This window comes from Diachasma alloeum, unplaced genomic scaffold (assembly GCF_001412515.2).
Source record: "Diachasma alloeum isolate Michigan unplaced genomic scaffold, Dall2.0 Dall_scaffold_00198, whole genome shotgun sequence".
NCBI lineage: Eukaryota > Metazoa > Arthropoda > Insecta > Hymenoptera > Braconidae > Diachasma > Diachasma alloeum.
The window spans coordinates 1420607-1446493 of record NW_021680363.1 but is presented as its reverse complement, the minus strand read 5'-3'; the positions used below and the strand labels follow the sequence as shown (position 1 = coordinate 1446493).

The 25887-nt window shown below is 34.9% G+C and overlaps 2 protein-coding genes across 7 annotated transcripts; one reads left to right on the top strand and one right to left on the bottom strand.

Annotated features, from left to right (window-relative positions):
• Positions 1–394: 394 nt before the first annotated feature.
• On the bottom strand, positions 395–5906 carry LOC107048876. Of its 2 annotated transcripts, none has more exons than XM_015272316.1 (5): positions 5707–5906; positions 2909–2981; positions 1885–2046; positions 1654–1807; positions 395–861 (listed from the first exon to the last, which is right to left on the bottom strand). In XM_015272316.1, the coding sequence occupies exons 1-5, from the start codon at positions 5721–5723 to the stop codon at positions 746–748; spliced, it is 522 nt and encodes a 173-aa protein (XP_015127802.1). In that variant the 5' UTR covers positions 5724–5906; the 3' UTR covers positions 395–745. The 2 variants fall into 2 exon arrangements, with proteins under 2 accessions (XP_015127802.1, XP_015127801.1); XM_015272315.2 differs by lacking the exon at positions 5707–5906 and adding an exon at positions 4663–4799.
• Positions 5907–8579: 2673 nt separating this feature from the next.
• Positions 8580–24738, top strand: LOC107035511 (lethal(2) giant larvae protein homolog 1). 5 transcript variants are annotated; one of them, XM_015252959.1, is made up of 11 exons: positions 8580–9204; positions 12904–13001; positions 13868–13958; positions 15613–15854; positions 16875–17013; positions 17278–17465; positions 18269–20457; positions 21943–22075; positions 22206–22423; positions 22879–22961; positions 23160–24738. In XM_015252959.1, the coding sequence occupies exons 1-11, from the start codon at positions 9121–9123 to the stop codon at positions 23265–23267; spliced, it is 3573 nt and encodes a 1190-aa protein (XP_015108445.1). In that variant the 5' UTR covers positions 8580–9120; the 3' UTR covers positions 23268–24738. The 5 variants fall into 5 exon arrangements, with proteins under 5 accessions (XP_015108445.1, XP_015108444.1, XP_015108442.1 ...); XM_015252958.1 differs by having other exon boundaries at positions 17251–17465; positions 22224–22423; XM_015252956.1 differs by having other exon boundaries at positions 17251–17465.
• Positions 24739–25887: the final 1149 nt, after the last annotated feature.

The following is a 25887-nucleotide window of genomic DNA, read 5'->3' as shown; positions in this document are numbered from 1 at the left end:
AATCTTCAAATTCCGAATTCTTTTAAAAACCATGAACTTGAATTTTCAAATTCCGAATTATTTTATTAACCAATAATTGAGAAATTTAAATTACCAATTATTATATTATTTTTCAAATTTCAATGAAGATAAGTAAAAACTTGTTTATTGTAAGGGGCAACTTCTCATAATATTACTAAAGTAATGATTGATGCTGATCTATGTTTACCGAGAATAATGATGGGATTGGATTTTTTTGTGGTACGATCGATGCATCTACATTTCATGCCATTCGATTTTGATTGAATGCTGAGCACAATTGTCCCAGCCGTTTTCTCGTTATCCGGATGGTCGTTTCAAAATTTTCTTTTCTGCGTAAAAAATTATATTGATAAGAAATTAAATTAAAAACTTATTATCTTCTCTGAAGAGTTCTTTTCAACATCTCCTTTCATTGAATCCTCTGCAATAAATTCCTCGCTATTTTCCTGTGAATTCAGTCATTTCTGAGAAATTTACAAAATAATCCGCGTGAATTCTCGAAAATTCTTCGCTTTCCAAATGCTTCCAATCCTCCACCTGTCATTAGAATTATTATTCATGTATACTGTTCTCATCATACAAAGTCACTACACAGTTAACAAAACATACGTCTATGAATTAATAAATACAAAATAAATAATTGAAGTAATGGCATATGGATTGACATGAGTGTAAAATCTCGAGTGTTGTTGTCATGAGATCACAAATTTCCCCGCTGAATTATTCACGCGCGGCTGTAATTGTACGGCCTTCCGTAAGGGTCAATTTTTCCCTTTAACTTGTCGTCTTTCAATTGTCGATGGTAACTGAGGACAACCACCCACAAGTAGACGTAAATTACTGAAAAAAAATTGTTTATATGAATTTTTCAGGCATTTACGGGAATTTGTTGATTAAATCGATTCGTATTTTATGTCGTTCTTTCTCTGGTGACAGAATTTAGTAGCGAAACGATGAAACGATTTAAGGATATCCAAGAGGCTTTTACAGTTTGGTACAGACCATACTATAGATTAAATCATTTTCAATCATCAAATTTGTTTGAGGAAAATTTGAAAAAAATCATGAATGTTCAGCGTCATTGGAATTAGATTTTGAGAAGAATTATAATTTTTTTAGCATTCGTTGATTGTAAATAAATAATTGAAATTGTTTGAAGTTTCGAACAAAAGATTTTTATAGTGAAAAATTGATTTTTTATAGATTATTTATAGAAAATGCTTGTAGTTTTAAAAAATAGCGCTTTTTAAATTATTTCATCAATCTTCCTTCAAAAGTAAACTCAAATTAAAAACAAATGGTGCTCAAATAAAAGCTCTGATGTACGACTACAAAAGTAGAAAATCTATTCACTGGAGAAAAAATAGCCAAATAACTTGGATATCCTCAAGTCGACTTAGTTCTTAGCTGAGTATTTGTGGAATATCTCCGAATCTAAGGGAGATAGCAAAATTTTTGTAACCACCTTTTTTGCAGAGAAAATTACGCGCTACAAAAAAGGTCATAACAAAAATTTTGGTATCTGCCTTAGATTCCGAGATATTCACTGAAAACTGACCAATAGTCGAAATTAACTTGAACGAATCAAGTTTTACCGCATCGCTACTGAATTTTCAAGTGAAAAATTCTCACCGAAAACTATGAGACCGATCACCAGCCACAAGACGCCTCCCCATATGCTGATGTTGATCATGTGGCTTATGGCTGTGTAGAAAATACTGATCAATAATCCAATTGCTATCATGAGACCAAGTACTATCCATGGAAGCATAAGAAATCTTTTTTTCTGTGGATTAAATATGTAATTATTGTAATCATTTATTGGGGTGATAATATCAACTGGAAAATTATTGCTCGGGCTACCTTCCATGCTCCGTAAATCAATAAAGAACTGATGAAGATCGTCATGAAGAGATTTATGATCACAATTATCCTTGTGACGGTTTTGCTGAAGATGTCAACAATCACCATTCTTATCTCCATATCCGCTAGGAGTATGAGGAGTATGGTGGCTATTGATAATATCTGATGAAAATAGAAGGGATGTCAATTCATATCGCATGAATTTCTTAACGATTAATTCTCATAATAATTCAGTAACAAAACGCGTGAGAAAAAAATTTCACAGGAAAACCTAGTGAATTTGCTAGAAAATTCTACTGAATTTCTACTGAGTTTCCATTGAAAATTCTATCACCTTTAGGCCAATTCTATTGAAAAATTCCACAGCCTATCTGTGCGAAAATATTCTGTAGAAAAAATCAATAGAATTTTTCTATACAACTCATTCTATTGAGATATTTTCTGTAGAAATGTTTCGACTCAAATTTTTCACGTTTTTTGTTTGATTTTTTAAATGACAAGAGAAGAAAAGTTGAGTGGAAAATACTTGGAAAATTCAAGTCGAGGAATTTCTATAGAATGTCTGAATAGAAAAAGTTGTATAGAAAGATGGAATTCTACTGATTTTTTTCAATAACTAGTTCCTATTGCACATTTTCTGTAAAGAAACATGAACGGTTGAAATTAATAGAATTTTCTATTGGATTTCGATTGAACTTTCTCCGCAGATTCTGTGAATATTTTTATTATAACTCTACAGAATATTTTTCAATGGAAAATATTGTAAAGAAACATTCAATAGAATTCGATTTTTTAATACAATTCTGTTGAGATATTTTCTATAGAAATTCACTGGCTCAAATTTGCCAAATTTTCTTGTTTGATGTTTTTAATGAAAAGAGAAGAAAAATGAAGTAAAAAAATAGGAAAATTCATGTCGAAGAATTTCTATAGAAAAAGTTGTATAGAGATTAAATTCAGATTTTTTCTATAAAATAATTTCTATTGAACATTGTCAATAGCAAATATTTTTCTCATCCCATACAATGCCCAAAAATCCAGTGAACAAAGTTCCGAATCTGAGACTCCATCGGCAGCAGCAGCTGTTGACTCGCACTCTAAAGCAAAAAGGAAATTATAAAAATTGATATCGAAATTAATGTTTCAACAGACGTATTTTCATGTTATGATTTGATTGAATTTCGCTGAGAATTCCAAAAAAAATTGAGAATAGAGAATGATATATGGGTCATTGACAAACGCGTGCTTCGCGCCACAGTTATTTTTGAATTCTCCGGTGTTTCTGGCGCTGGTTAATGTACACACGGGTATTGCTGACCTTGCTGTTTCCCCATTTGATTCAACAAACAAATGGTTGAATTTTGTGAAAGACGGGAGCTACGGAACTTCAGCGAAATGCCTATTACCTCTCAGAATACTACGTGATTTCCCATTCTCTCAATGAAGTTTAAAAAAAACAAGTGATTAATCCCATTTTTTTATGAATGAAGATAGTTATTTTGCTAATGAATTAGCAATTTGCTTTCGAATGGATTCTCTTTTTTAAAATTCTTATTTCACTATTGTCTTCTTCTATTTGTTCATGTCATAGTCCTATCATCAATTGAAATGTCATCAAAATTTTGCGTATTATTTCGTTCTGTCAAATAATTCTACATTCAAACTCTGTCAAGACTTGAATTCGTTCTCAGTCCGGGTTTAATCGAGGTTCAATCAAGGTTTAGTCAGTGTATAATCGGGATTTAATCAGGGTTTATTCAGGATTTACCCAGAGTTTAACCCAGGTTCTGTCAGAAGTTAGTCGGGACCATGAATCAATATGAATAAGTATTCAACATAACAGACTCGTATCTGAGTTCAATAGAGATAGGGATTTTTATGTAAAAAGTTCATGATGGTATTGTGTAACTTGATAAGCAAAGCCTCTATTCGCAAGCAAAACTAAATTTTCTCGACGTAGTTCCCCATTTTGCGCCGTAAAAGTAACTATTATTAGAAAAAATTTATTGTTTCCGTTAGATACAAAAGATTCCCCCAAGGGAAAACCGAAGTACTATATTTTTAGCCGTTACTTGTCATTATTTGTTTCATTTATTTATTTTTTTCCTGACAGATCCTCAAGCTTTTATCTATCAGAAGTTCCAAAAAATTGATTTTAGGTATTTTTAAATTTTTCAGTTTCACGTTTTCCTTCGATAATTGCCCCTGTCAGGAATAGAGGTCATCAGCGTTATCGATAACGAGTGTAGACCGTCCCTTTCCTGAACTTATCTAAGAATAGAAATTTATTGCCTATCAATTGACATGTGGGGTCATAAATTTGAAATTCCCCAACTCTGTGGAATGTTTTATTTTCCAAAAATCTAATCGCCTTGATGCAGCCACTACTTTCATTTTACAAATGAATGTAGGAATGATTCATATCAAGGAAATTTGTTTTTTGCTTCCGAATGGAAGCTTTGTAATCGTTCAAATTCAAGTTTTGAATTTTTTGTTTTTTATCGACCCAGTACGATTAATAAGGTATACGATTAGTAAAAATAACTCCACTATATGCAATACGAGAGTAATTTCCCACTTGTTTTAGTTTTTTAAAATTTTACGGCTAATAAAATGATAATAACAGTAATAATAAAATGATATTTTTAATAATAAATAATATTGCCACCGCGGAAATGACCTAATTGAATTATAGAAGATGTCAAAGACCTTTCGTGGAGCCCCTCAAATTAAAAAAAAAAATGTGATGTGATAATTTCCGTCAACATCTCTCGTTACCGTGATATTTCAAGATTTATCCGTAACATCGCGACATTTTTGCAATGAAAATCCACAGCCGTGTGCCACAAACATAATGACCATGAGACCCCGAGACCCAGTCCGAGGTCTACCGGAATGATTCCGTAAACTGAATCGCTCCTCAAAAGGAAACATACGGATACAATTCTTCTCCGTTACTAATAGTGTAGTGGTAGGTAATAAAGGTTGTTTTCATTCTCCCTTTCTCCTTTTCCCATTAAGCGGTCTCACCCTGTCTCTCTCTCGCTCCCGTTTACCTCGCTTAAAAAAAGCAATGTGCGTCATCGGCCGCACAAGCTGAACAACGATCTCACGTTTTTCTCAGCAGTAAAAAACAATTTGTGTATCTACATACATGAAAATTATTGGGCTTTTATTGCTGCATTATCTTAAAGAGTAAAATTTTTAATCCGGGTTTGTCGTCCAATTCTTTAATTTAATACTTGAATATTGGAATAAATGCAATTGATGAAATGATGAACAAGTGTGTAATTGAAATATTTTTAATTAATAAAAAGAATAGTAAGGGGAGAAAACAAACTAAATTTGTTTCTTAACTCCTTTTCCTAAACTGAGACAATGCAAATTGTTTAATTTCAAATTCAATGTTTGAATGTTGAGGTGCATCATTGAGTCATTAAATCAACGATGAAGTAACGCAATAAATAAAGTGATGAACACATGTGCAACAGGAATATTCATCATCTTGAAAGAACAACAAATGAAGCGAAATCAAAAACGAATTCAACATCATTACTTATCGACTCACAAAAAAACTGATTTATCTGTAAAATGCGTAATTTTACCGCAAAATGTCAAAAGACATTTTCGATAGAAAAAGAAATTCCCCACAAAAAATTTCTTCTGACATTTTCTCCTAAACCCCCTCATTCCCGAGATAATTCCCCCTCCAACGATTCAATAAAATTCCGTAAAAACCCAGAACCAAAAATACGAAAAAATACTCCGCACAAAAATTCACGATCATCGTCCATAAATAAACATTAAATTATTCACACTCACTTATCTTGCACTGTCATTGTAAAATTCTATTTGTACCGCAGGCCGAATGCAGGATGTAACCCCTCAACTGACGTTTCAATTCAATTACTTTTGTTACAATTAGAAAATTAGAATAAACTCTTTTGTGCGATGGATTACTGTTGCGGGCCCGTTTGACTCCGCTTGCAATAGGAGATGGTCGGAAACTGTGCCAAGAACAGTCGCGCCAAACCACCGTGGCATACACCTACGGTTAACTCACACAAGTGTCCAATGACAAACGTATATTCGTTCGGTCAATGGATCAAGTGGGATTGTATAATTGTACGATTATATTAAATTTTATCAATGACACAGTACTCCATAAAAATCCCCCATAAACATTATGATCTCGTTCTCCAGTGGGAAACGCCGTCTGGAGACTAATTGTTGTTTTTAAAATTTTTAAAATTTTGGGAGAGGAGTTTTGCAACGCAACAACGAATAGAACATTATGATATCATCATGTACACATGCTACTATATGCGGCGGTATAACCAGTTTTTATTCATGTGGTTCTCATATGACGAGTATTGCGTAATTGTGGATAGTAGTCCCTTTTTAAATCTGAAAATGTTAAACTGTGTGTTTTAAGGGTGCCAAGTGAATTTGAAAAAAGATTCAAAAAAAATTTTTTCTTTCCCTCCATCATTGGAGAAATATGTATTCATCCATCCGACGAAATTTCAAACCCGCAACCGGAACCAGACATCGAGAAAATACATGCGGAAAATAATCTATTTCGCGTGACGAACCTCGAGAAAGCATGGGATCAAATGGGTACGGCGGGTTGAAATATCTCTCTTATTCACCCCGGTACCCCATTGTTTTTTGTCGCCATCACATTGAACACATCATTCCCCATATCTTCAAATTTTTTCAAATTTTTCTTGAGTTCCTAGGGGGTTGAAACGTTCAATTTAATCAAAACTCCATAAGAGGCCGTGTATAAGACTGATTTTGTTTATTTAATTTCTCGATATCCGTAAGTTCTAAAATTTTAAAATTCTCACCGATGTTCACCATCTGTCTAATACTATTAATTTAAAAAATTATAACTTTGTTGGTGAATGTCAATTTTCAAGGTCATCTCCAAATTCACTTGGCACCCTTAATTACCGAATAGATACTTTTATTCGTGAAGACGAAATGATGATTGTGGAAAATGCGCAGGTTTACAAGGGAGATGTCTTAAAATATTTTGGAGGAAAGTCGCGATCTTGATCGTGAGATAAATATGATGTCTCCAGTTGGTGATATAATAGGTGTTGATGGTGGAGGAAGGAGAGCAAAATGCGCCTTTTATCGCGTATTTGAAGATTGGGGGCATGACAAATACAGGCAATGATGATTATCAAAGTTTCAAGATTAATTTCAGAGGGACTGAATGAACTTGTACAGTAAAACATTATGAGACAGTTTACGGAGTTGAAAAATTGAAAAACAAAGTGAAAATTCACGTGTCTTCGGAAGAAATTTGCAAATTAAATTATCCTCTCAATGAGTGATTGAACAAAACATCAGGAGCTCTTTTTTCTTAAAGAATTTGTCCAGTTATAAAAAATTCGGATGATTTTCTTTGTTACCCCTTATCCCCAAAACAAATCAATAAATCATTGATAATATCGGTTGAAACATAATCTTGATCGTGAGATAAAAGTAGCTGTTAATGTCGGAGTAAGGAAAGGAAAATGCGCCCTTTATCGCGCATTTGAATATGACAAATGTAGTCAATGATGATTATCAAAGTCTCAAGGTTAATTTCAGAGGGACTGAATGAACTTGTACAGTAGAACATTATGAGACAGTTTACAAAAAAATTGAAAATTAAATTATACTCTCAATGAGTGATTGAACAAAACATCAGGAGCACTTTTTTCATAAAGAATTTTTCCAGTTATAAAATATTCTCATGATTTCTTCTGAAACCCCTTATCCCCAAAACAAATAAATGAATCATTAAAAATATCGTTTTAAACATAATCATGTAATAGAAACATTCTCATTGAAATGAATATCAAAACAAGTAATTCCCAACAAAAATGTTGAAGTAAATAGAAAAAATTCAAAACAAAATTTTTTATTTTATCAAGAATTCCCCTGCGATGTTCAATATTTTCCACTGGAATTTCCAGTGAGAGTCTTGGAAATTTCTAACAATTAACATTTCTACTGAAATTTCAAGGAATTTTGTCATTGAAAATTCATAATTTCACGGAAAAATGAGTGGCAACTGTAAATTTGAGTCCAATTAGTCCTGGAAAATTAATGAAAAATTAGGAAAATTCAGAGAATTCTCTCCTTGATTTCCAGATTCCTGTGAATTTTCAACAAATTCCTTTAAAATTCCTGGAATTCCAAGAACTTTAAAGGAATTTCCTGGAAATTCAAGGGAATTTCTCAGCGAATATTCATTTTCACTTAAAAATTCATGTAAATCGTGGAATTTCCGTCTTCCTTCCGCCACAAAATCGCGACTTGCCTTTTCCACGAAACTTGAAATTTCATTCACCATTTCCCCTTAAATTGAATTCAACCTTTTTTCGCGAAAAATTAATCTAAAATTTTTGAACAGTAGACTGCGAACTCGCCTTCCCCCTCAAAAAATCTGTAAAACTGAAGAATCAAACTGCTAATTCCCGCCTAAATACGACCGTCGAACCTCCGTTTCATTCAAAAATATGCCGTCCGGAAACGCCCGAGCCCGATGATCCCCGATTGCCTGCGTTAGCGCCCGACACCTTCCGATCGTAAAATCGGCGAAAAAGCTCGAATATTCACGACGAGAGGAAAAGGCAATTGTCGAGTGGCGCCATATCGTCAGTAGCGGCAAAAGCCTCGACGAATTGTCGACTCTTTTGCCAGTGATGCCCAACGACATTACAATCCACTCGATATACAGTTGAAAGGCACGCGAGTCTACGGCCCAGTAGAGGAGGTCGAACGCGTTTTTTTCTTCTCCTCCCCCCTCCCCCCTGACACATGAAAGTGAAGTGATTGCACACGATATGCGAGGCATACGTGATTCAAAAACCATAAATAACCGTAAATTTAATTCACCAATGCAAATGTGAACAAGTTATTTACGTTTAAAATCACCTCAACTCGAAATATTCGCATTGTGGAGGGCACAAACGGTGGGGCCGAGAGTCATTATTTTGTCACAAAGCTAAATGCACAGTGGAAAGTACAGGCTGAAGGTGGTATCAATGCAGTGTGAAATAGTGTGCCGGTGATCGTGAACCCCAATCAACCACTTAACCCTTTTGTTCATTAAAAACGGATTACGATTCAGGATAAAGGGAATAAGTCCCATTCAGGGAGGAGCAACAAGTGTTATTTTTGTCCGCAAAGGAGTCCTATTTTGTTTTTTCAATTTTTTTCTAAATCGTCAAAATGCTCAAGTTCATACGGGGAAAGAGCCAACAGCCGACACCGGAGAGGCAGAAGCTGCTGAAGGATCTGTTTGCATTTAGAAAGGTAGATTGAATACTCATAGATCATGGGATTTTACATTTCGTGGTGACGCATGCAATTAGTCCCCATTGACGTATGCATTCTCCCATTTTCCGGTACATTTGAGGTGTTTATTTGACACTGGGGCAAAATGGGAGGGATTCAGGGGGCGATTATCTCGGGATTGGCTGAGTGAAATTGAAAAAAACAGGCGCCATTTTAAAGGTATTTTTCGAGGCTTTGATATGACCTCTGATTTATTGAAATCGCATCGTTGGGTCACGAGATATTTACCGAACTCCGTTTTACCCCAGTCGATTATTGGGAATTGGTTGAGGGAAATTCAACGAATTTTGCGACATTTGCGAGATTTTTTTTCAGAGATTATGATGAATTCAAATTTTTGAAAATCCTATCGTTTCATCGAGACACATGGGAAATTTTGAGAGGTCCATTTTGCCCCACCTCTGTGTAGGATTGAGAACGAGTTCAATAACTCGAGTCTAGGATTTTTCGAATGAAATGTGTTGAGAGGTTTTTATGTATCCAGTGCCTGGGGATAATAACCTAGAAGCCATGTCAGGTTTTAGCAGTGGATTTAGTTCCGACGAGATTTTATCGCATTCCAATGTACACATCGAGTGTTAGTACCCAATGCGTCATGTTTCATTCCGGATTTTACGAGGTTTCCCACAAATTAATTAGTTTTCCTGTAATTGAATTTTTGTGGTTTTCCATCTATTTTTGGATCACTCCGGTTGCAGTCGATCGATTGGGGCTGGTGTACGTGAATAAACCGATTCTAATTGTTATTTTTTATTATAAATGTCGAACAAAAAAGAATAATTGAAAATAGAATGTTATTTAAGCGTCTTCAAACATCGATATCTCCTGACCAAATGATGCAATTTAGATAAATCAGAATTCATTTTAAAGTTTCAAAAAATACCTTTAAAATGAAGAAAGATTCGGGAAATTCCACTCTGCGGTTCTCGAGTTATTGACAAGTAAATGCCGCCCGTTTTGCCCCAGTATCCCGTAAATTGACAGAGTGAAATTTAATTAATTTTGTGGCATTTCAAAGAGATCTTTTTAGAGTTGAAAATGAGACTAGATTCATCAAAATCAAACAATAATTAATGCGTCAATAATTAACAATAATAACAATAATTGACAACTTTCAGAGCAAGCAGTCATCGCATTTTCGGTGTTTTTATATTTGATTTGTGATGTCAATGCGAGTTTTTTACTGCAAATAGGTGCTCGTGCACTATTGTTAGCATTTAGGACATTAGTTATGTCAAGGACCTGATAAAGCTAAAATATGTAGCGAAACGTCGCACTATGACAATTTAATCGATGTTGTGAACTTATTTCTCTGCTATCTCTACGAACATCTGTTTGATTCAATCAATTATTTACGAAGAGATGGAAAATTAGGGAAATATCGACATTTTTCCCATTCTTTTAAAAAAATCATGATTAATGAAAAATCATCATCATGTATGTGAAGAACTTGATTCTATTTATTCCTTTTTTTACTATAAATCGCGAATAGAAAATAATAATCCAAGATATAATTTTAGTTAAACATCGTGACCAAATGATACGGTTTGGATAAATCAGAATTCATTTTGAAGTTATTTTTTTAAACTTCAAAATGAAAAAAAGATTCGGAAAATTCACTAGGGAAATATCGACATTTTTCCCATTCTTTTTAAAAAATCATGATCAATGAAAAATCATCATCATGTGAAGAACTTGATTCTATTTATTCCTTTTTTTACTATAAATCGCGAATAGAAAATAATAATCCAAGATATAATTTTAGTTAAACATCGTGACCGAATGATACGGTTTGGATAAATCAGAATTCATTTTGAAGTTATTTTTTTAAACTTCAAAATGAAAAAAAGATTCGGGAAATTCCACTCTGCAGTTCTCGAGTTATTGACAAGTAAATGCCGCCCCGTTTTGCCCCAGTATCCCGTAGAGTGACAGAGTGAAATTTGATTAATTTTATGGCACTTCAAAGAGATGTTTTTGAATTCCAAAATGAGACTGGAATCGTCAAAATCGTGCCATTATTTCCGAAGATATAGAGAAATTGAAAAACATCGACATTTTTCCCAATTTCCTTTAAAGATAACCGACTGGTTAATCCGTAAATTAAATTCTAAAGAAACATTGAATCATCATTGCTATCTCCCCGAGTCTCATTTATTCGGATGGTTTGAGCCGCACAACAGTTGGACATCTCACAAAGATCTGTATCTTATCTATCGCTAACGAAAAAAAATGAAAGGCCTATGTAAACACACGGATAAACTTAGCCTCCTGGTGTCTATCGGCGAGTGTTTCCTGCACGCAATGCAGTATGTAATGAAAATTCCCCCACCGCACGCACAAAGAAATTTCTATAGAAAAACAGAAAAATTGCCAGAGAATTCTGTTAGTTTGTTCGCCGATTCTATTGAAAAATTTCAGATTTTCTCCGCGTTTTGTTTTTCATCACAAAATATTTTTTATTTTACAGAGAAAATGAATAGAATTTGATGTTTTGGTACAACTGCTGTTGAAATATTTTTTATAGAAATTCCGAAGCTGAAATTATCTAAATTTATTGGAAAAAAAAATTGGGAAATTTATGTCCAGTAAATCCTATAGAAAAATCGATAGAATTCGCTTGTTGTATAATGTATTCTATTAACTTATTCTATTGAGATATTTTCTGTAGAAATTTCTATATAAGTTCTATAGGAAAAAAATGAAAATTTTTTTGGCGAGCAATTTCTATAGAAAATGTCACACTAGAAAAATCAAATTCTGCTCATTTTGTCTATAAAATTATTTTCATTACACATTTTCTACCGAAGAAATGTAGATTAAGCTACAGAATTTTCGAATAAAATCGGCGAAAAACTAATAGATTTTTCAAGAAAAGTTCAGTAGAAAACATTGAATAGATAAAATCAATAGAATTCGCTTTATTTATAATTTATTCCATCACCTTATTCTTATTGAAATATTTTCAGTAGAAATTCCCATAGAAATTTCTACATAAATGTTCTATAGAAAAAAATCTAGTGAAAATATCTCACTAGAAGAATCAAATTACTGATTTTATTCCGTAAAAAAAAAATGAAGTCAAGCTTCCGAATTTTCAATAGTTCAATTGAGTATAATTTTCTCCTCTCCAAGTCCGAAAGGAAATAAATCATTATAAGAATTTCCACTGAATTCGCCAAGTTTTTCCGTAAAATTATTTAACGCCAGCAGTCGTATTTGTGCGTCAATTTATCGAAATGAGAGATATGGGCCCCCCTATTGGGCTAGAGAAAGAAAGGGAGAGTCTACAATTATACATTCTTGTTATTTGCGATTGGTATTTCACATACTTTGTTGATTGCATGTCAATCATACTAACCGCAGTGGAGAAATCATTACGAGGGGGTTTTAGTGGGATTGGAATTGGAGGCAACGCCCGACTCCTCAATTTACTGTATATACGGATACATACTTTCAGCATCTCGTGTGGACTCTATAGATATACAATGTGGCTTTTATTTAATATCAATGAAAAATATGTTTCATGCTGCATTTTCTGGTTGAATGTGGCACGTTATTAATATTCATTCATCGGAATGTTTCAATGTGAATGAAATTTTCACGCTAATTGTGAATGTTTCGGGTTTCATCTGTGATTTTCGCATTCTTTTTCAGACTGTCCAGCATGGTTTCCCCAACAAACCGACCGCTCTTGCGTGGGATGCGAGCCTCCGGCTGATGATCATCGGCACTGCCTCTGGTGCCATCAAAGTGTATCCTTTCGGCGTTATTATCATTACGTTATACTTATTTTTGTACTGAATTTTCATTCGTCGAATTTTTTCGGAAGTCGATGAGAAAAAACTCATTTTTAATTCAAGGATTTTCCTCTTATCGATTGGGACCTCATGTTATGCCACGATATGACGCCAAATATTCTATAAATATTTATAAATATTCATATATGGGAATTTTTCATCAAATATATGGGAATTTTTTTTTTCAAAATATTATTCTTTTCGATTTTATTTTTAGAGTTGATTTTTTATTGGGACTTGATGAGGAAAAAATTATTTTTAATTCAAGTATTTCCTCTTCTCCATTGGACTTCATGTTATGCCGTGATATGACTCAAAATATTCTACATATTTATAAGTATTCATATTCTTTCAAACAAAATTTTATATGAAAATTTCTCTTTTTCCCCCAGAATATAATTTTTTTCGATTTCATTTTTGTAGTGATTTTTTTATTCGTTGAATTTTCTTTTGGGACTTGATAAGAACAAATTGATTTTTAATTCAAGGATTTCCTCTTCTCGATTGAAGTTCATGTTATTCATGAGTATTCATATTTTTTCAATAATTTTTTATATAAGAATTTTTCTTTTTTCCCAAAATATTATTCTTTTCGATTAAAAAAAATGAATAAAAATCTCTATTTTTCATTCACGATTTTGACAACTCTATTCAAGAATAAAATATTATACTTTTGATTTGATATACTACTGCCTTGATATTTGAGATGTGTTTCAATCCAGTAATGAAATACGTTTCGTATTTCGTATGTTTTCATTTCCGCTGATTCGTTACAGTTGAATTTATCAGTCCTTAACCCACATTTAATATTGATACAATAGTTTTGGAAGGCCTGGTGTTGAATTTTACGGACAACATTCGACTGAGAGCGGTGAGAATGCTGTTACCAGAATCATTGCACTACCGAATGAGGTAAATGTTGGGTTGGGTAATCATAGCTTTCTGGGAACAATGAAATATGGGAGGCTCAAATTGCACTGGGGGGGGGGGGGAGAAAAATAGTGCTGATATTGGAAGTAATTTGATTGAGTTGGAGAAACATATATTACAATTGTGTTTAAAAAGAACAATTGTTAAGATTTGAATTCCCTCGATATTTTGTTTTAAAGTCACTCATTTATTTAGAGGTGTTCGAATAATTTTATGCACCAAAAACATGTCCCAACATTTTTCAAACCGCATTATGATGCCAAAATTAGTAATGACATTTTACGAATGGGCTTCATCTCCCATAAAAAAATAGTTCACCTCAATTTCCTCCCAAAAACAATTCAATTTGTATTGTTAATCTATTCTCTACACCGATGGAAAAACGTAAACCCATTCGCATTGTATAAGAGGGGAGTATTGTAGTGGACACGCCATAGAGTAACATCATGACACTTCTTTTGTTCGCCTGTATAACGGTAAATGTCCGGTCAACACGCAATGCCCGGAGATTCTAATGTGGCATCGAAAAATCTATCAAACATAACAGAGTAGATGAAGCTGGGGCCAGCGGAATACTTGACAGCGAAAAATTCAATTCAGGGGATTTTCGAGGGCCAAAATATCGCAGGAGGATGTTGAGACATTTTCTATAGGAATTTCTTGACATGAATTTTCATTCTATTTTTCTTCTTTTTTTATTTAGAAAAATAAAATGAAAAAACATGGGAAATTTGAGTAATTCTTTTCAAAATTCTAGTAGGTTTTGGTTGATTCTATTGAAGAATTCCGTAGCTTTACTGTGTTTTTTTATAGAAAATGTCCAATAGGATCTATTTTATAGAGAAAAAATTTATACTATTTTGAATATAAAAATTTATTATCAATTATTTTTAGTAAAAAATTGATATACTATTTTATAAAGAAAACTTTTTCTATTGAAATTCCTTAACATGAATTTTATAAATTCTTTCCACTCTATTTTTCTTTTCTTCATTAAAATTTTTTTTTTAAAACAAAAAATTTGAGCCAAGTAATTTCTATAAGAAATATCTCAACAGAATAATTTGTTTAGAAAAATCGAAATCTATTCATAATTTCTATAAAATATGTTCCATTGACTACCAAAAATTCCAAATAATAGAAATCGAATAGAATTTTCCAGCGGATTCGCTCAATTTTCCCATAAAATTTTCAGTACATGCCCCTAGATTCGCCGAAATCAAATTTTTCCCCAGTTTCCGTTTCATGCAGAACAGACCTTTGATCTAAAAAATATTCGAATCTCCCGTTACGTATTCTCTCCGAGGCACGTGCTACAGCGCAAATACTGATCCCAAGTTGTAAAAAAGCAGAGTAGAGCAGAAATTATTTCAGCAGACTACAAAAAGTATCTCCACAATTATTCCCTGTTTTTATTACGAATACCTATTATGCACAGTGTAACAACTGTGAGAAGCCGGTGAAGTGTCGGTTGCGTAACAAGCCCTGTATGCACAGACGTAATTAAGAGAGCAGTGGTGTGATGATTCGATGTTGTAGTAATCCATTTAGTTCCCGAACATATGGGGAAAAAATAAAGAAAAGGTAAAGATGAAACTGGTAAAACTGCATTAATGCGTTATTGATGGTATTTCAGGGACGTCTCGTGTCGCTGTGCGATGACAATTCCCTCCACTTGTGGGAGATTAATGAGAATTCAGTTGTGGAGACAAAGTCATTGGCACTTGAGGGTAAATTGAAGAAAATTTCGGCAATGTGTCTGGAGTCATCGGGAGAGAATTTACTCCTTGGAACTGAGGGGGGCAATATTTATCTCCTGGATTTGAAGAAATTTAAAATGTCTGATAATATTATTTATCAAGATGTTGTTATGCAGAAGTGAGTAATGTATTGATGAACAGTTACTGCAATAAATCCTGTCCTTAATTCAGTAGCGAAAGGGTAAAACTGTTAACGGTAGTTTAAGGATATGCAAGTCAATTTAATTGTGAATTAAATTGCTTGAAAACAATTTGAAAAAAATCATGAATAATATCATAAATTATTTTTTTTATTTATTGTTTATAAATCAATAATTTAAGTTTTTTTAACTCCCGGAAACCTTAAGTTTTTAGAGATGAAACCGATTTCTGGTAAAATTCTGAATATGAATAAATTTGTTACAATGCCAAACAAATGATTGTTATGATGGAAAATTGATTGTTTAAATTATTTATAGAAAATGTTGGTAATTTACCAAAATTGCACTTTTCAAGTTATTTTATCAATATTTCTTCAAAAGTAAACTTCCTAATCTTTTTCAGATTTTTAAAATGTTTTCTACCGGGTCCATATAGAGATTCAAATTCAGACCTGCAAAGTTTAAATAATAAAATCATTGCAAAATGTCCGGAAACTTAAGCTCAAATGGTGCTCAAATGAAAGTTTTGATGTTCGAAAAATTACCATATTCTCAAGTCGATTTTGACTATTAGTCGGTTTCAATGAATATCTCTGGATCTAAGGCAAATAGCCAAATTTTCGTCATAACCTCTGTCGTAGAGCGGATTAAGATCTACAAAAAAGTTCATTACGAAAATTTCTCTATCTCCCTTAGATTCGGAGATATTCCTCGAAAACTCAGCCACAACCCAAGTCAACTCAAGTCGTTTTACCACTTCACTACTGAATTGTCGATAAATCAAGATTGGCTGAGTGAAATTGAAAAAATCTTGCGCCATTTGAAACGTATTTTCATAAGCTTCACAATGAGACCTGATTTTTTCAAATTACATCATTTTCCCAGTAGATATTCACCATCAAATATTTCCCATTTTGTCAAACTATTTTTTTACTTCATTTTTCAAATTTACCGATTGAACTGGAGTACACGAAAAATTATGATTGACGAATTAACAGTGTCCCTGAGGACTACAAGAAGAATCCAGGAGCGGTGGAGGCTATAGCAGAGCAGCCTGGCCATCCCGACAGCATCCTCATTGGTTACAATCGTGGCCTCATGGTTCTGTGGAACAAAGCCACACCCGGCGCTCAACAGGTGAGTGACAACTCCCTAAATTACGCAAATTAATCGTAATCGTGATGTCGTATGAATGCACATGAGCAAAGTACTAGCCTTGTATGCAAGTTGTTGATGAAAAGAAGAAAAAAAAATGAACAAATGTTATGTTACACATTGATAATGGGTCTGGAGATGGGAATTTAAATAGACTGACTGTGTCGTTTGTGTCTTTTGTTGTTCTTTCCTCCTTTGGACGAACGTGTGTGTCGGCAGTTGATGGGTTTATTTTCCCGTGCCCAGACATTTATTTCTAATCAACAACTGGAATCGGTTCACTGGATATCTGAGGACAGATTTGTATCGTCACACAATGATGGATCATACATGTTTTGGAGTCCTGGTAATGATTCAACACCCGAACCAACAACTGTTTATGGACCATTTCCATGCAAGGCCATATCGAAAATCTTTGTCTACGGATTGCCTGAGTGAGTAATATGTTTATATTTCATTGGTATTGTAATTTGGGAGAATTGTAGGGTTGATGTGTCATGAAAAAGGTCAAGACACTTTCAAAATATCTGTGAAAGTGGAAGGTTCAACCGAAAATGTCGAGAGGGTTCAAAAAGGGCAAAGATTAATTTTTATGCCAGCATGAATATTGCAGATTTTATTTATTCGGTGAGGCTCCAATTTTGCCCTCGACTCTTTAAGAAATTTTGAAAAACATGTCATTCTTAAACGCTCAATCCTTAAGAACGTTTGACCCTTAAAAATGGCCGTTGAGAAAATTTCATTTTTAACTTTTGAACCGTAACAACTGACCCTGAAGAGTGTTTGATCATTACGAACATTCGATCTAAACTTGCGAGTCTGAGGAACGCTTGATTCTTAAGGACGTGTGACCCACGCTAATGTTGCAATTTAATCCCTAAGGACGTCTAAAACTTGAGAGCATTTGAACGTCAAGAACGTTTGACCCTTAACAACGTTTGACCCACACTAATGTTGAAATTTAACCCCTAAGGACGTCTAAAACGTGAGAGCATTTGAACCTGAAGAAGGTTCGACCTGAACGTTTGACTGTTAAGAACGTTTGACCCATGCTAATGTTGAAATTTGACCTAAAGAACATTCAAAAACTTCAAAACATTTGAACTTGAAGAACGTTCGTTCCTCAATTCCGCTATAACAAACCTCCAAACAATAACAAAATCCCCAAAAAAGCTTACATAATCCTCAAATGATCTCAAAACCCCTAAAATTCTGAAGCCCCCAAATAAAATTCCAGCGACGACGAGATGATCCTCTTCTCCGGTGGCATGCCCCGCTCAAGCTACGGAGACCGTCACACAATAACCGCAATGACAAAATCAAAGCACGTGGTATTCGACCTGACCTCCAAAGTAATAGACTTCTTCGTTGTCACCTCTAAACCCCCCGTGGAAACGGAGTCCTCAGACGACACCGACGAGAAAGATCCCTTGAAAAACATCCCCGGCCCGGAGGCCCTGATAATCCTCGCGGAAGAGGAAATTGTGGCAATAGACTTGACAGACCCCGACTGGAAGATGATGGCCCTTCCGTACCTCGTCTCCCTCCACGCGAGTGCAGTCACATGCTCCCAACACGTGCCCAACGTCCCCGAGGACCTCTGGAGCTCAATCGTAACGTCCGGCAAAACACAGACCGAGCACCTCTACTCGGATAAAGAGTGGCCGATAGACGGTGGTGTTCTTCTCTGCCAGAAGGGCAACAAGAAGCTGACGGAGAACAAGAGAGATCTCCTGTTAACCGGTCACGAGGACGGAACAATCCGCTTCTGGGACGCCTCAGGTGTCACCCTGACCCCTCTGTACAAATACAGTTCATCCCTTTTGTTCACGGGTGAGCATCTTGACGTTCTCGAGCAGTCGCCAGACGACGACGAGGAGGAGTGGCCGCCCTTCCGAAAGGTCGGCACCTTCGATCCTTACTCGGACGATCCTCGTCTTGCTGTCAAGAAGATCCTCCTTTGCCCACTGTCATCAACCCTCATCGTAGCAGGCACTGCAGGCCACATAATAGTGGCCAAAATCGTCCCGGAGGTCACACAGAAGCAGATGAAAGCCGTCACCATGAACATTGTCAACGATCGCGATGGATTCGCCTGGAAGGGTCACGACAGTCTCCCAGTGAGAACAGCTGAGATCTCATTTTCCACGGGTTTTCAGCCTCAAAATCTCGTCCAACTTTATCCACCAGCAGCTGTTACAGCACTGACGATTCACAGCGAATGGGGACTGATGGCTGCAGGAACAGCCCACGGCCTCGCAGTCTTCGATTACACTCGGAATAAACCGGTCAGTGTTAAATGCACATTGAACCCGAATGATCGATCAGGCTCTGGTGACACACCGATCTCACGAAGGAAATCCTTCAAGAAGTCATTGAGGGAGTCCTTCAGGCGATTGAGGAAAGGAAGGTCCCAGCGACGAGCTACCACAGCCAGTCCTTCGGGTAATGTCACCGAGAAGAAAAAACCAGAGCCACCGTCTCCCGGTGGAATTGGTGGAGAGGGGGCTGTTGATATCAGACCTGTTGAGAGACAGATTGAAGCCCGTCCAGCTGATGATTCACTTGGTTCAATGGTCAGGAGTCTCTACTTCGCTAGGAGTTTCATCGTCAGCATGCAGAATACAACGCCAACACTCTGGGCTGGCACCAACAACGGTACTGTCTATGTTTTCACACTTGCCATACCTGCTGGTGTCAGAAGGGCTGAAGAGGACGTTGTTTGCACACTTGGCAAGGAAATTCAGCTTAAGCATCGTGCACCAGTGATAGCCATTACAATTCTCGATGGATCTAGTGTACCATTGCCCGAGCCTTTTGAAGCTGAAAAAGGTGTTGCACCTGGGCCAGACATGACTGCACCTCATCGCGTTGTCATTGCCAGTGAAGAGCAGTTCAAGATATTCAATTTGCCATCATTGAAGCCATTCTGCAAGTATAAACTCACTGCCCATGAGGGATCGCGTGTTCGTAAAACAGGTTTTTCCAAGTTCACTTGTCCCGTTGAACCTGCTGGCACTCACGAGGAAACTTGTCTACTCTGTCTCACCAATCTTGGCGACTGTTTGATACTGAGTATACCTGAATTGAGGAGACAGCTTAATGCAGCTGCCATTAAACGTGAGGATATCAATGGCATTTCGTCACTCACTTTTACCAGAGGTGGTGAGGCACTTTATCTTCACTCGAGTTCAGAGCTTGAACGCATTTCACTGTCTGTTAATAATGTTACAAAAGCACATTGTGCCTTAAATTTACCTCCCAATGCGAGATCAACACCGGAGACAACTGTCAGCTCGGTGCAATCAGTTAAGGAGGGGGAGGGGGAGGGCGAGCAGGAGGGGGTGGTTGAGGGGACTGGGGAGAAGGAGATTGAGGCCCCAGGGGCGGCTAGGGGTGTCACGGAGAATGGCATCGTTGGATCCAGTGAGTACAGGATTTTTTCACATCACCCGGGGGAAATTGAAACTTGGCTTTCAATCTGATCATTCTGAATAATAATTAATTTGAATAAATAATTCACTGATGTTTACATTTATTTAACAAAAAAATAACTTTAGCTCCTGAATCATTCAAGATCATTAGTGCAAGCGTAATTAGTTATTGAACTTTTAATTTTTTTAGTAATTAATTCTGAGCCAAAAGGGGATGATGCAAAAATGTGAAGTATGGCTTTAAAAATTTGTTCTTTTTTTAGGAACTGAATGAAACGAGTTGGAGGGAATCTGAAGAGGATAAAGAATTTTTAAAATGTTCAAAAATACGAGGTGGCCCAGAGTTCTAGGCGCCGACATCTTGCTTGGATTGCTCCCTCTGCCGCAAGGATTTCTCCACCTCGTATTTTCAAATATTTCTTAAAATTGTTTATCCTCTTCAGATTACCCTCAACTCACATCACCTCGTTTTTATAAAAGGAACAATTTTTTTAAGTCATCTCCCAAATTTTTCCATCAACTTCTTGCAGAGAATTCATGTGACAAAGTTTTCAAAAAATTCAGATTTGTTTCGAAAAGTTTTATTTTAAGACCCGGTTGGATTATCTTTCGAACGTGATCTTCGTTGTTTTTTTTTTATTTTCATAATCTGAAATGATCTCCAATTACTATTCAGTTTTACATACTCCTGGATTCTCAAAAACTTATGATTGTACAGACAAAAAAACGTTGAAAAAAAGCTGAACATTTTTAAAGAGCTTTTTTTAATAATATTGGGAAATAAACCCAATAGGGAGGAAATTGCAACTTTATAATTCAGTAGTGAAGTGGTAAACCGATTCAAGTCAATTTTGACTATTGGCTAGTTTTCAATCATTATCTCGGAATCTAAGGGAGATAGCAAAATTTTTGTTATAACCTTTTTCGTAGAGCCAATTGAGAGCTACAATAAATGTAATTACGAAAATTTCGCTATCTCCCTTAGATTCGGAAATATTCCTGAAAAACTCAACTGGGAGATAAGTCGAATTGAACCGTTTTACCACTTCGCTACTGAATTTGATGTATCAAAGCCTGTCAGACCGATATTTCCCACGATAAATTATGCATTCACTATTTCCTCTCTATCGAACTTATTTCTCAATCTTTCTTAAAAACGCTCTTTGAAAATGTTAATTTTTTTCTACTGTTTTTTATTGTACAATCATAATTTTTAGGGGATCCCGCCTGACGTAAAATCCAATGGAAATTGTGCTATATTTTACACTATGAAGATGGAAAAACAATCGAGATAACGTTCGAAAGATCATGCACCTGGGCCTTAAGGTCTTTGAAATATTAAGCCAAGTGAATTTTTCCTCTGGTGATTGGCATTATTTTTCGATAAATCATTTGTCGTTCATTTGACATCCCCTTTACCCGTAAGTTCGTCTGCATCTTGTCGCTATGCTTGTCTGTGTAAAATTGTCCCTTTTAGCTGGTGATAATGACTCTAAAGAGCCATCATTGAGGCCAGCAGCGAGCACCAATGATATCAATGGAGACGAGGATCGACAGGACATTAATTCCATCGGTGACATCACTATCGACAGCGTTAAGGACCATCTGCTGTAAGACTATTATGATTTCTCCTTTGTACATAGAACTTGAATTGAAATTTTCGTTAATTTTCGTTGTTGATTTTTTTTTATTCATCCTTTGGGTTTTTTTTTTCTTGGTACTTGCCATTCTATTTGGCAGTAACAGTTCACTTTTCAGAAATGCAACGAGCTCGGAGGATCTTCATAACAGGCTTGCTGGCCTCAAGATGGAAGTTACATCACGCACTTCGGAGATATCAACACAAAATCAATCGGTTGTTGTTAAAACAACAACTGTGATATCACAGACCTCGAGTAATGGCACCACTAATGGTGAAGTTGAAACGAATCAGAGTAGTGAATCCCAAGAAGTTAATAGTGAGTTTAGTTTTTCTTATTATTTTTGTCGTTGAGCTTATTTGTTGTATTTCATCGTTTTATTTGTTTAATGACGATAAATATTGTTATTCTATGCAAAGAATATCCGCATTGTTTAATTGATGTTTTGAAAGATTTAGTAGTGAAGTAGGAAAACGTCTCGTCGAAGAATGGAGAATTGAATTGAGGAAAAAAGCAAAATTACAATTTTGTACCTTCAATATCTCTTGTTGAAATGAAACAATTTGGACGAATCTGGTCTTATTTTGAAGTTTATAAAAATATCTAAAAAATGGCGCCAAATTTTTCAAATTTCACTCTACCAATCTCGAGTTATCGTCAGTTTAAAAAAGTCAATTTTCTTATTCGCCTTTATTTTCCTCTAAATCTCCACTGCTAAATTCTTTTTTCATATTAATTTATTTTTATTTGTTACTGTTATGTATAATTTGTAGGCACTACAGTAGAACGAGAAATACGAAGTGGTACCGAGACAACAACAACGCATGCAACAATTACACTACCGCCCAATGTTGAGGTTTGCTCATGAGCTGTTTAAAAATCAATTGATTTAATGATTATTTTTCGTAATGCATGTAACTGCTTAAACTAACCAACCATTCATTAATTCAACTGGTGGTTAGTGACATCCCATCATAACAAATTGTTGACTAACAAAATTTTCATTAGTCAATTGAACCACCAATGGTCAATGTTGAATGCTTTCATTTTGCAGATTAGCGCTGCAGATCTAGCCAACTTAGAAGTCCAAACGATCACAGTGACAACGGAAAAATCCAAGTCAACGATGCCGAGAACCGAGGAAATAAGCTCTCAGAATTAATTTACAGACTGCATATTTTCCACCCTCAAATTACCAGAAATACTGCATATATTTTAATGCCCCCATTATTTTATCAATAATTAGAATTTTCCACGATTAATCACCGTTGCAAAGGCGATAGATAGAATTTATACCTATGCCGAAATAAATTTTATATCATGACGAGAAAAAAAAGAACATTTAGATTTGTATGCAGATTATAGTATTACGAGTGAAGTAGCACATGCTAAATTTTCAACGAACTCAACGCGTCAAAAGAAAAAAATTACATTGATACAGGGAATTCTACTGTCAATGATTGAGTTTCAATCACTTGTTTTCAATATTCGTGTGGAAAAACAAAAAAAAAATGCAGGAAACCATTGACGAAGAGGATGTACTCAATTTGTGATTAAATATATTTTCGTTCGAATAACTCATAACTAAACTGTTATGATTTACGATTCAGATTGTCCATTTGTCACGATAAAGTTGCATTTATGTTAGGAATTTACACTTCCCAAGTACCAGTATTTTTCTTCGTTCTTTTAATTGTTTGTTTTTTTTTTATTAAAGAAGGGGTGAAGTAATAATGAGTTGAAAGGGATCTCTTGAAATGTGCATTTATCCCGATACAGAGTATTTTCAATGGAAAATGTCGAGAGAAATAAACTAATTTCACATTTTCTCGCTGAACAATTTGTTATCGTGACAATTTCATATTTAATGTGGAAAAATTAACTTTTTTCACCCCTTCACCACTTGCATTGGTCTTAATGCTTTTATTTGCAACCACAATGTACATTAACAATATGTATTTTATCCGTTGAAATTGTTTAATACCCGGTAGCTTAACGCCTCATCTTCGCAATGCGCAATTGTTAAGTTTTTGATGAAAAAAAAATAATAATAATACTTCCAGTACAGACAGTACGAGTAGAATGAGACCACCAGGCGATAGTTTACTTAATAAATTTACTTATAAATTAATAAATAAATTTTATCATACCATAGAGATAACGATTAAATCCACAGGCCATACTTCTCGAGGATTATTGATGTTTGTTAGCCAATAATAACATTCCATAAACAATAATTATAAGATTCATGATTTAAGATGAATGAGAAAAAAAAACAACACCGAGAGCTTCGTCGGCATCTGATTAACTATTTTATTATCACAACTTTTTATTATCTGTAGATAGTTTATACGTGGTTACGATTTTAATACTTTTTAAATGTAAAAAAATTTGATTAAGTTTTCAGGCCTCTATTCAACTAATCGAATGACAATACACGCTGACACTTGATTACAAGTTCATTCACTCATTAAACGAAAAATGTCGATTATACTCAAATGTAATTAATTATCTAACACGACACTGCCCTGACACTGGGAATTCTTTTTTTTTTCGAAAATGGTTAAACGAATTATTGGCAACTCTTGTAGCATCACTTGATTTTTAATACGATTAAACGCTTTTTTAAGGAATTTTATGTTTATTATTTCCCATGGATGACGAATTACTTGGTGTTTTAATTTTTTGGGGGTGAGGGATGTCAAGAGACGTTTTTTGAGGGAATATTCTCAACTGAAGAAGCAAGCTCTTGATATTTTATTGTAGAATTGAATGTTTTGGAGATAATTGAGAATCAAGGAAATGCATTTTGCATTGGAAATCGTTTACGATTGATTAGTAATGATATATCAATAATCAATATTTTTATTTTATTTTTATTTTTGAGATTTCAAGGGATTTTCAGATAAATTTAACGTTTTTTAAAGGAATTTTATGTTCATTATTTCTCATGGATGACGAATTACTGGATAATAATTTAATTTTTTGAGGGTGGGGGATTTGAAGAGATTTTTTTTGTGGGACTATCCTCAACTAAAATAATGGGCTGTTAATATCATGTTGTGGAACCAATAGTTTTGGATAATGAAAAATTGAGGAAGTACATTTTACGATAGATTATTAATTATTTATCATTATTTTGGGGCTGGGCCAATAGTTTTGAAGATAACGAAAAATTAAGGACTCGATTATATTTTATACTGAATACATTTTCTTGGAACTACGTGATGCAGAAATTTGAGAATTTATGATATTTTAAATAGGGGAAAATGACCAGAATCTTCACGGTTGTTTCCTGCTGTGCTGGGTCAGACCATCAAATCCTGGCCTAATCCTGTGTTTAGGGTCTCTAGTATTCGAACACCTGCTTACCTACTCTCACTACAATTTTATGATGTTATTTTTACGAACCCTTCGGGTGTAAATATGATGGTAAAGAATGAAATTTCATATTCATTAAAAACGCGTGAAGAAAAAGTTTATCGCACTTCTATAAAAAATATTTCACGGAAAAAAATCAATAGATTCCTAAGCATAAATTCTCCAAATTCTTTTGTTTGATTTTTTTGTAAGAAGAAAAAAATTAAGTTTAAAAATTGGGAAAATGAGGACGATAGCAATAATCGTTACTTGGATTTATTGGATAATTTTCCGAAATTTTGTATTTTACCCCACCTCCCCCTATGATCCCCTACTAATAAGAATCGCTTGAAGCAACCTGATTTCTCCTATTAAATTTTTGCACACCTGTTCTCAACTTCTCATCATTTTCCAAAATGAAA

What these genes read in the sequence shown, in the direction of transcription:
- LOC107048876 (XM_015272315.2), bottom strand. Translation starts at nt 4,691, where the DNA reads ATGTTACGGATAAATCTTGAAATATCACG. An exon ending in TGATTTACGGAGCATGGAAG is followed by an intron (nt 1,808 to 1,884) that starts GTAGCCCGAGCA and finishes TTTAATCCACAG; the next exon opens with AAAAAAAGATTTCTTATGCT. An exon ending in GATCGGTCTCATAGTTTTCG is followed by an intron (nt 862 to 1,653) that starts GTGAGAATTTTT and finishes ATTTTTTTTCAG; the next exon opens with TAATTTACGTCTACTTGTGG.
- LOC107035511 (XM_015252956.1), top strand. Translation starts at nt 9,121, where the DNA reads ATGCTCAAGTTCATACGGGGAAAGAGCCAACAGCCGACACCGGAGAGG. An exon ending in GCCTCTGGTGCCATCAAAGT is followed by an intron (nt 13,002 to 13,867) that starts GTATCCTTTCGG and finishes TTGATACAATAG; the next exon opens with TTTTGGAAGGCCTGGTGTTG. An exon ending in AGCGTTAAGGACCATCTGCT is followed by an intron (nt 22,076 to 22,205) that starts GTAAGACTATTA and finishes TCTATTTGGCAG; the next exon opens with TAACAGTTCACTTTTCAGAA.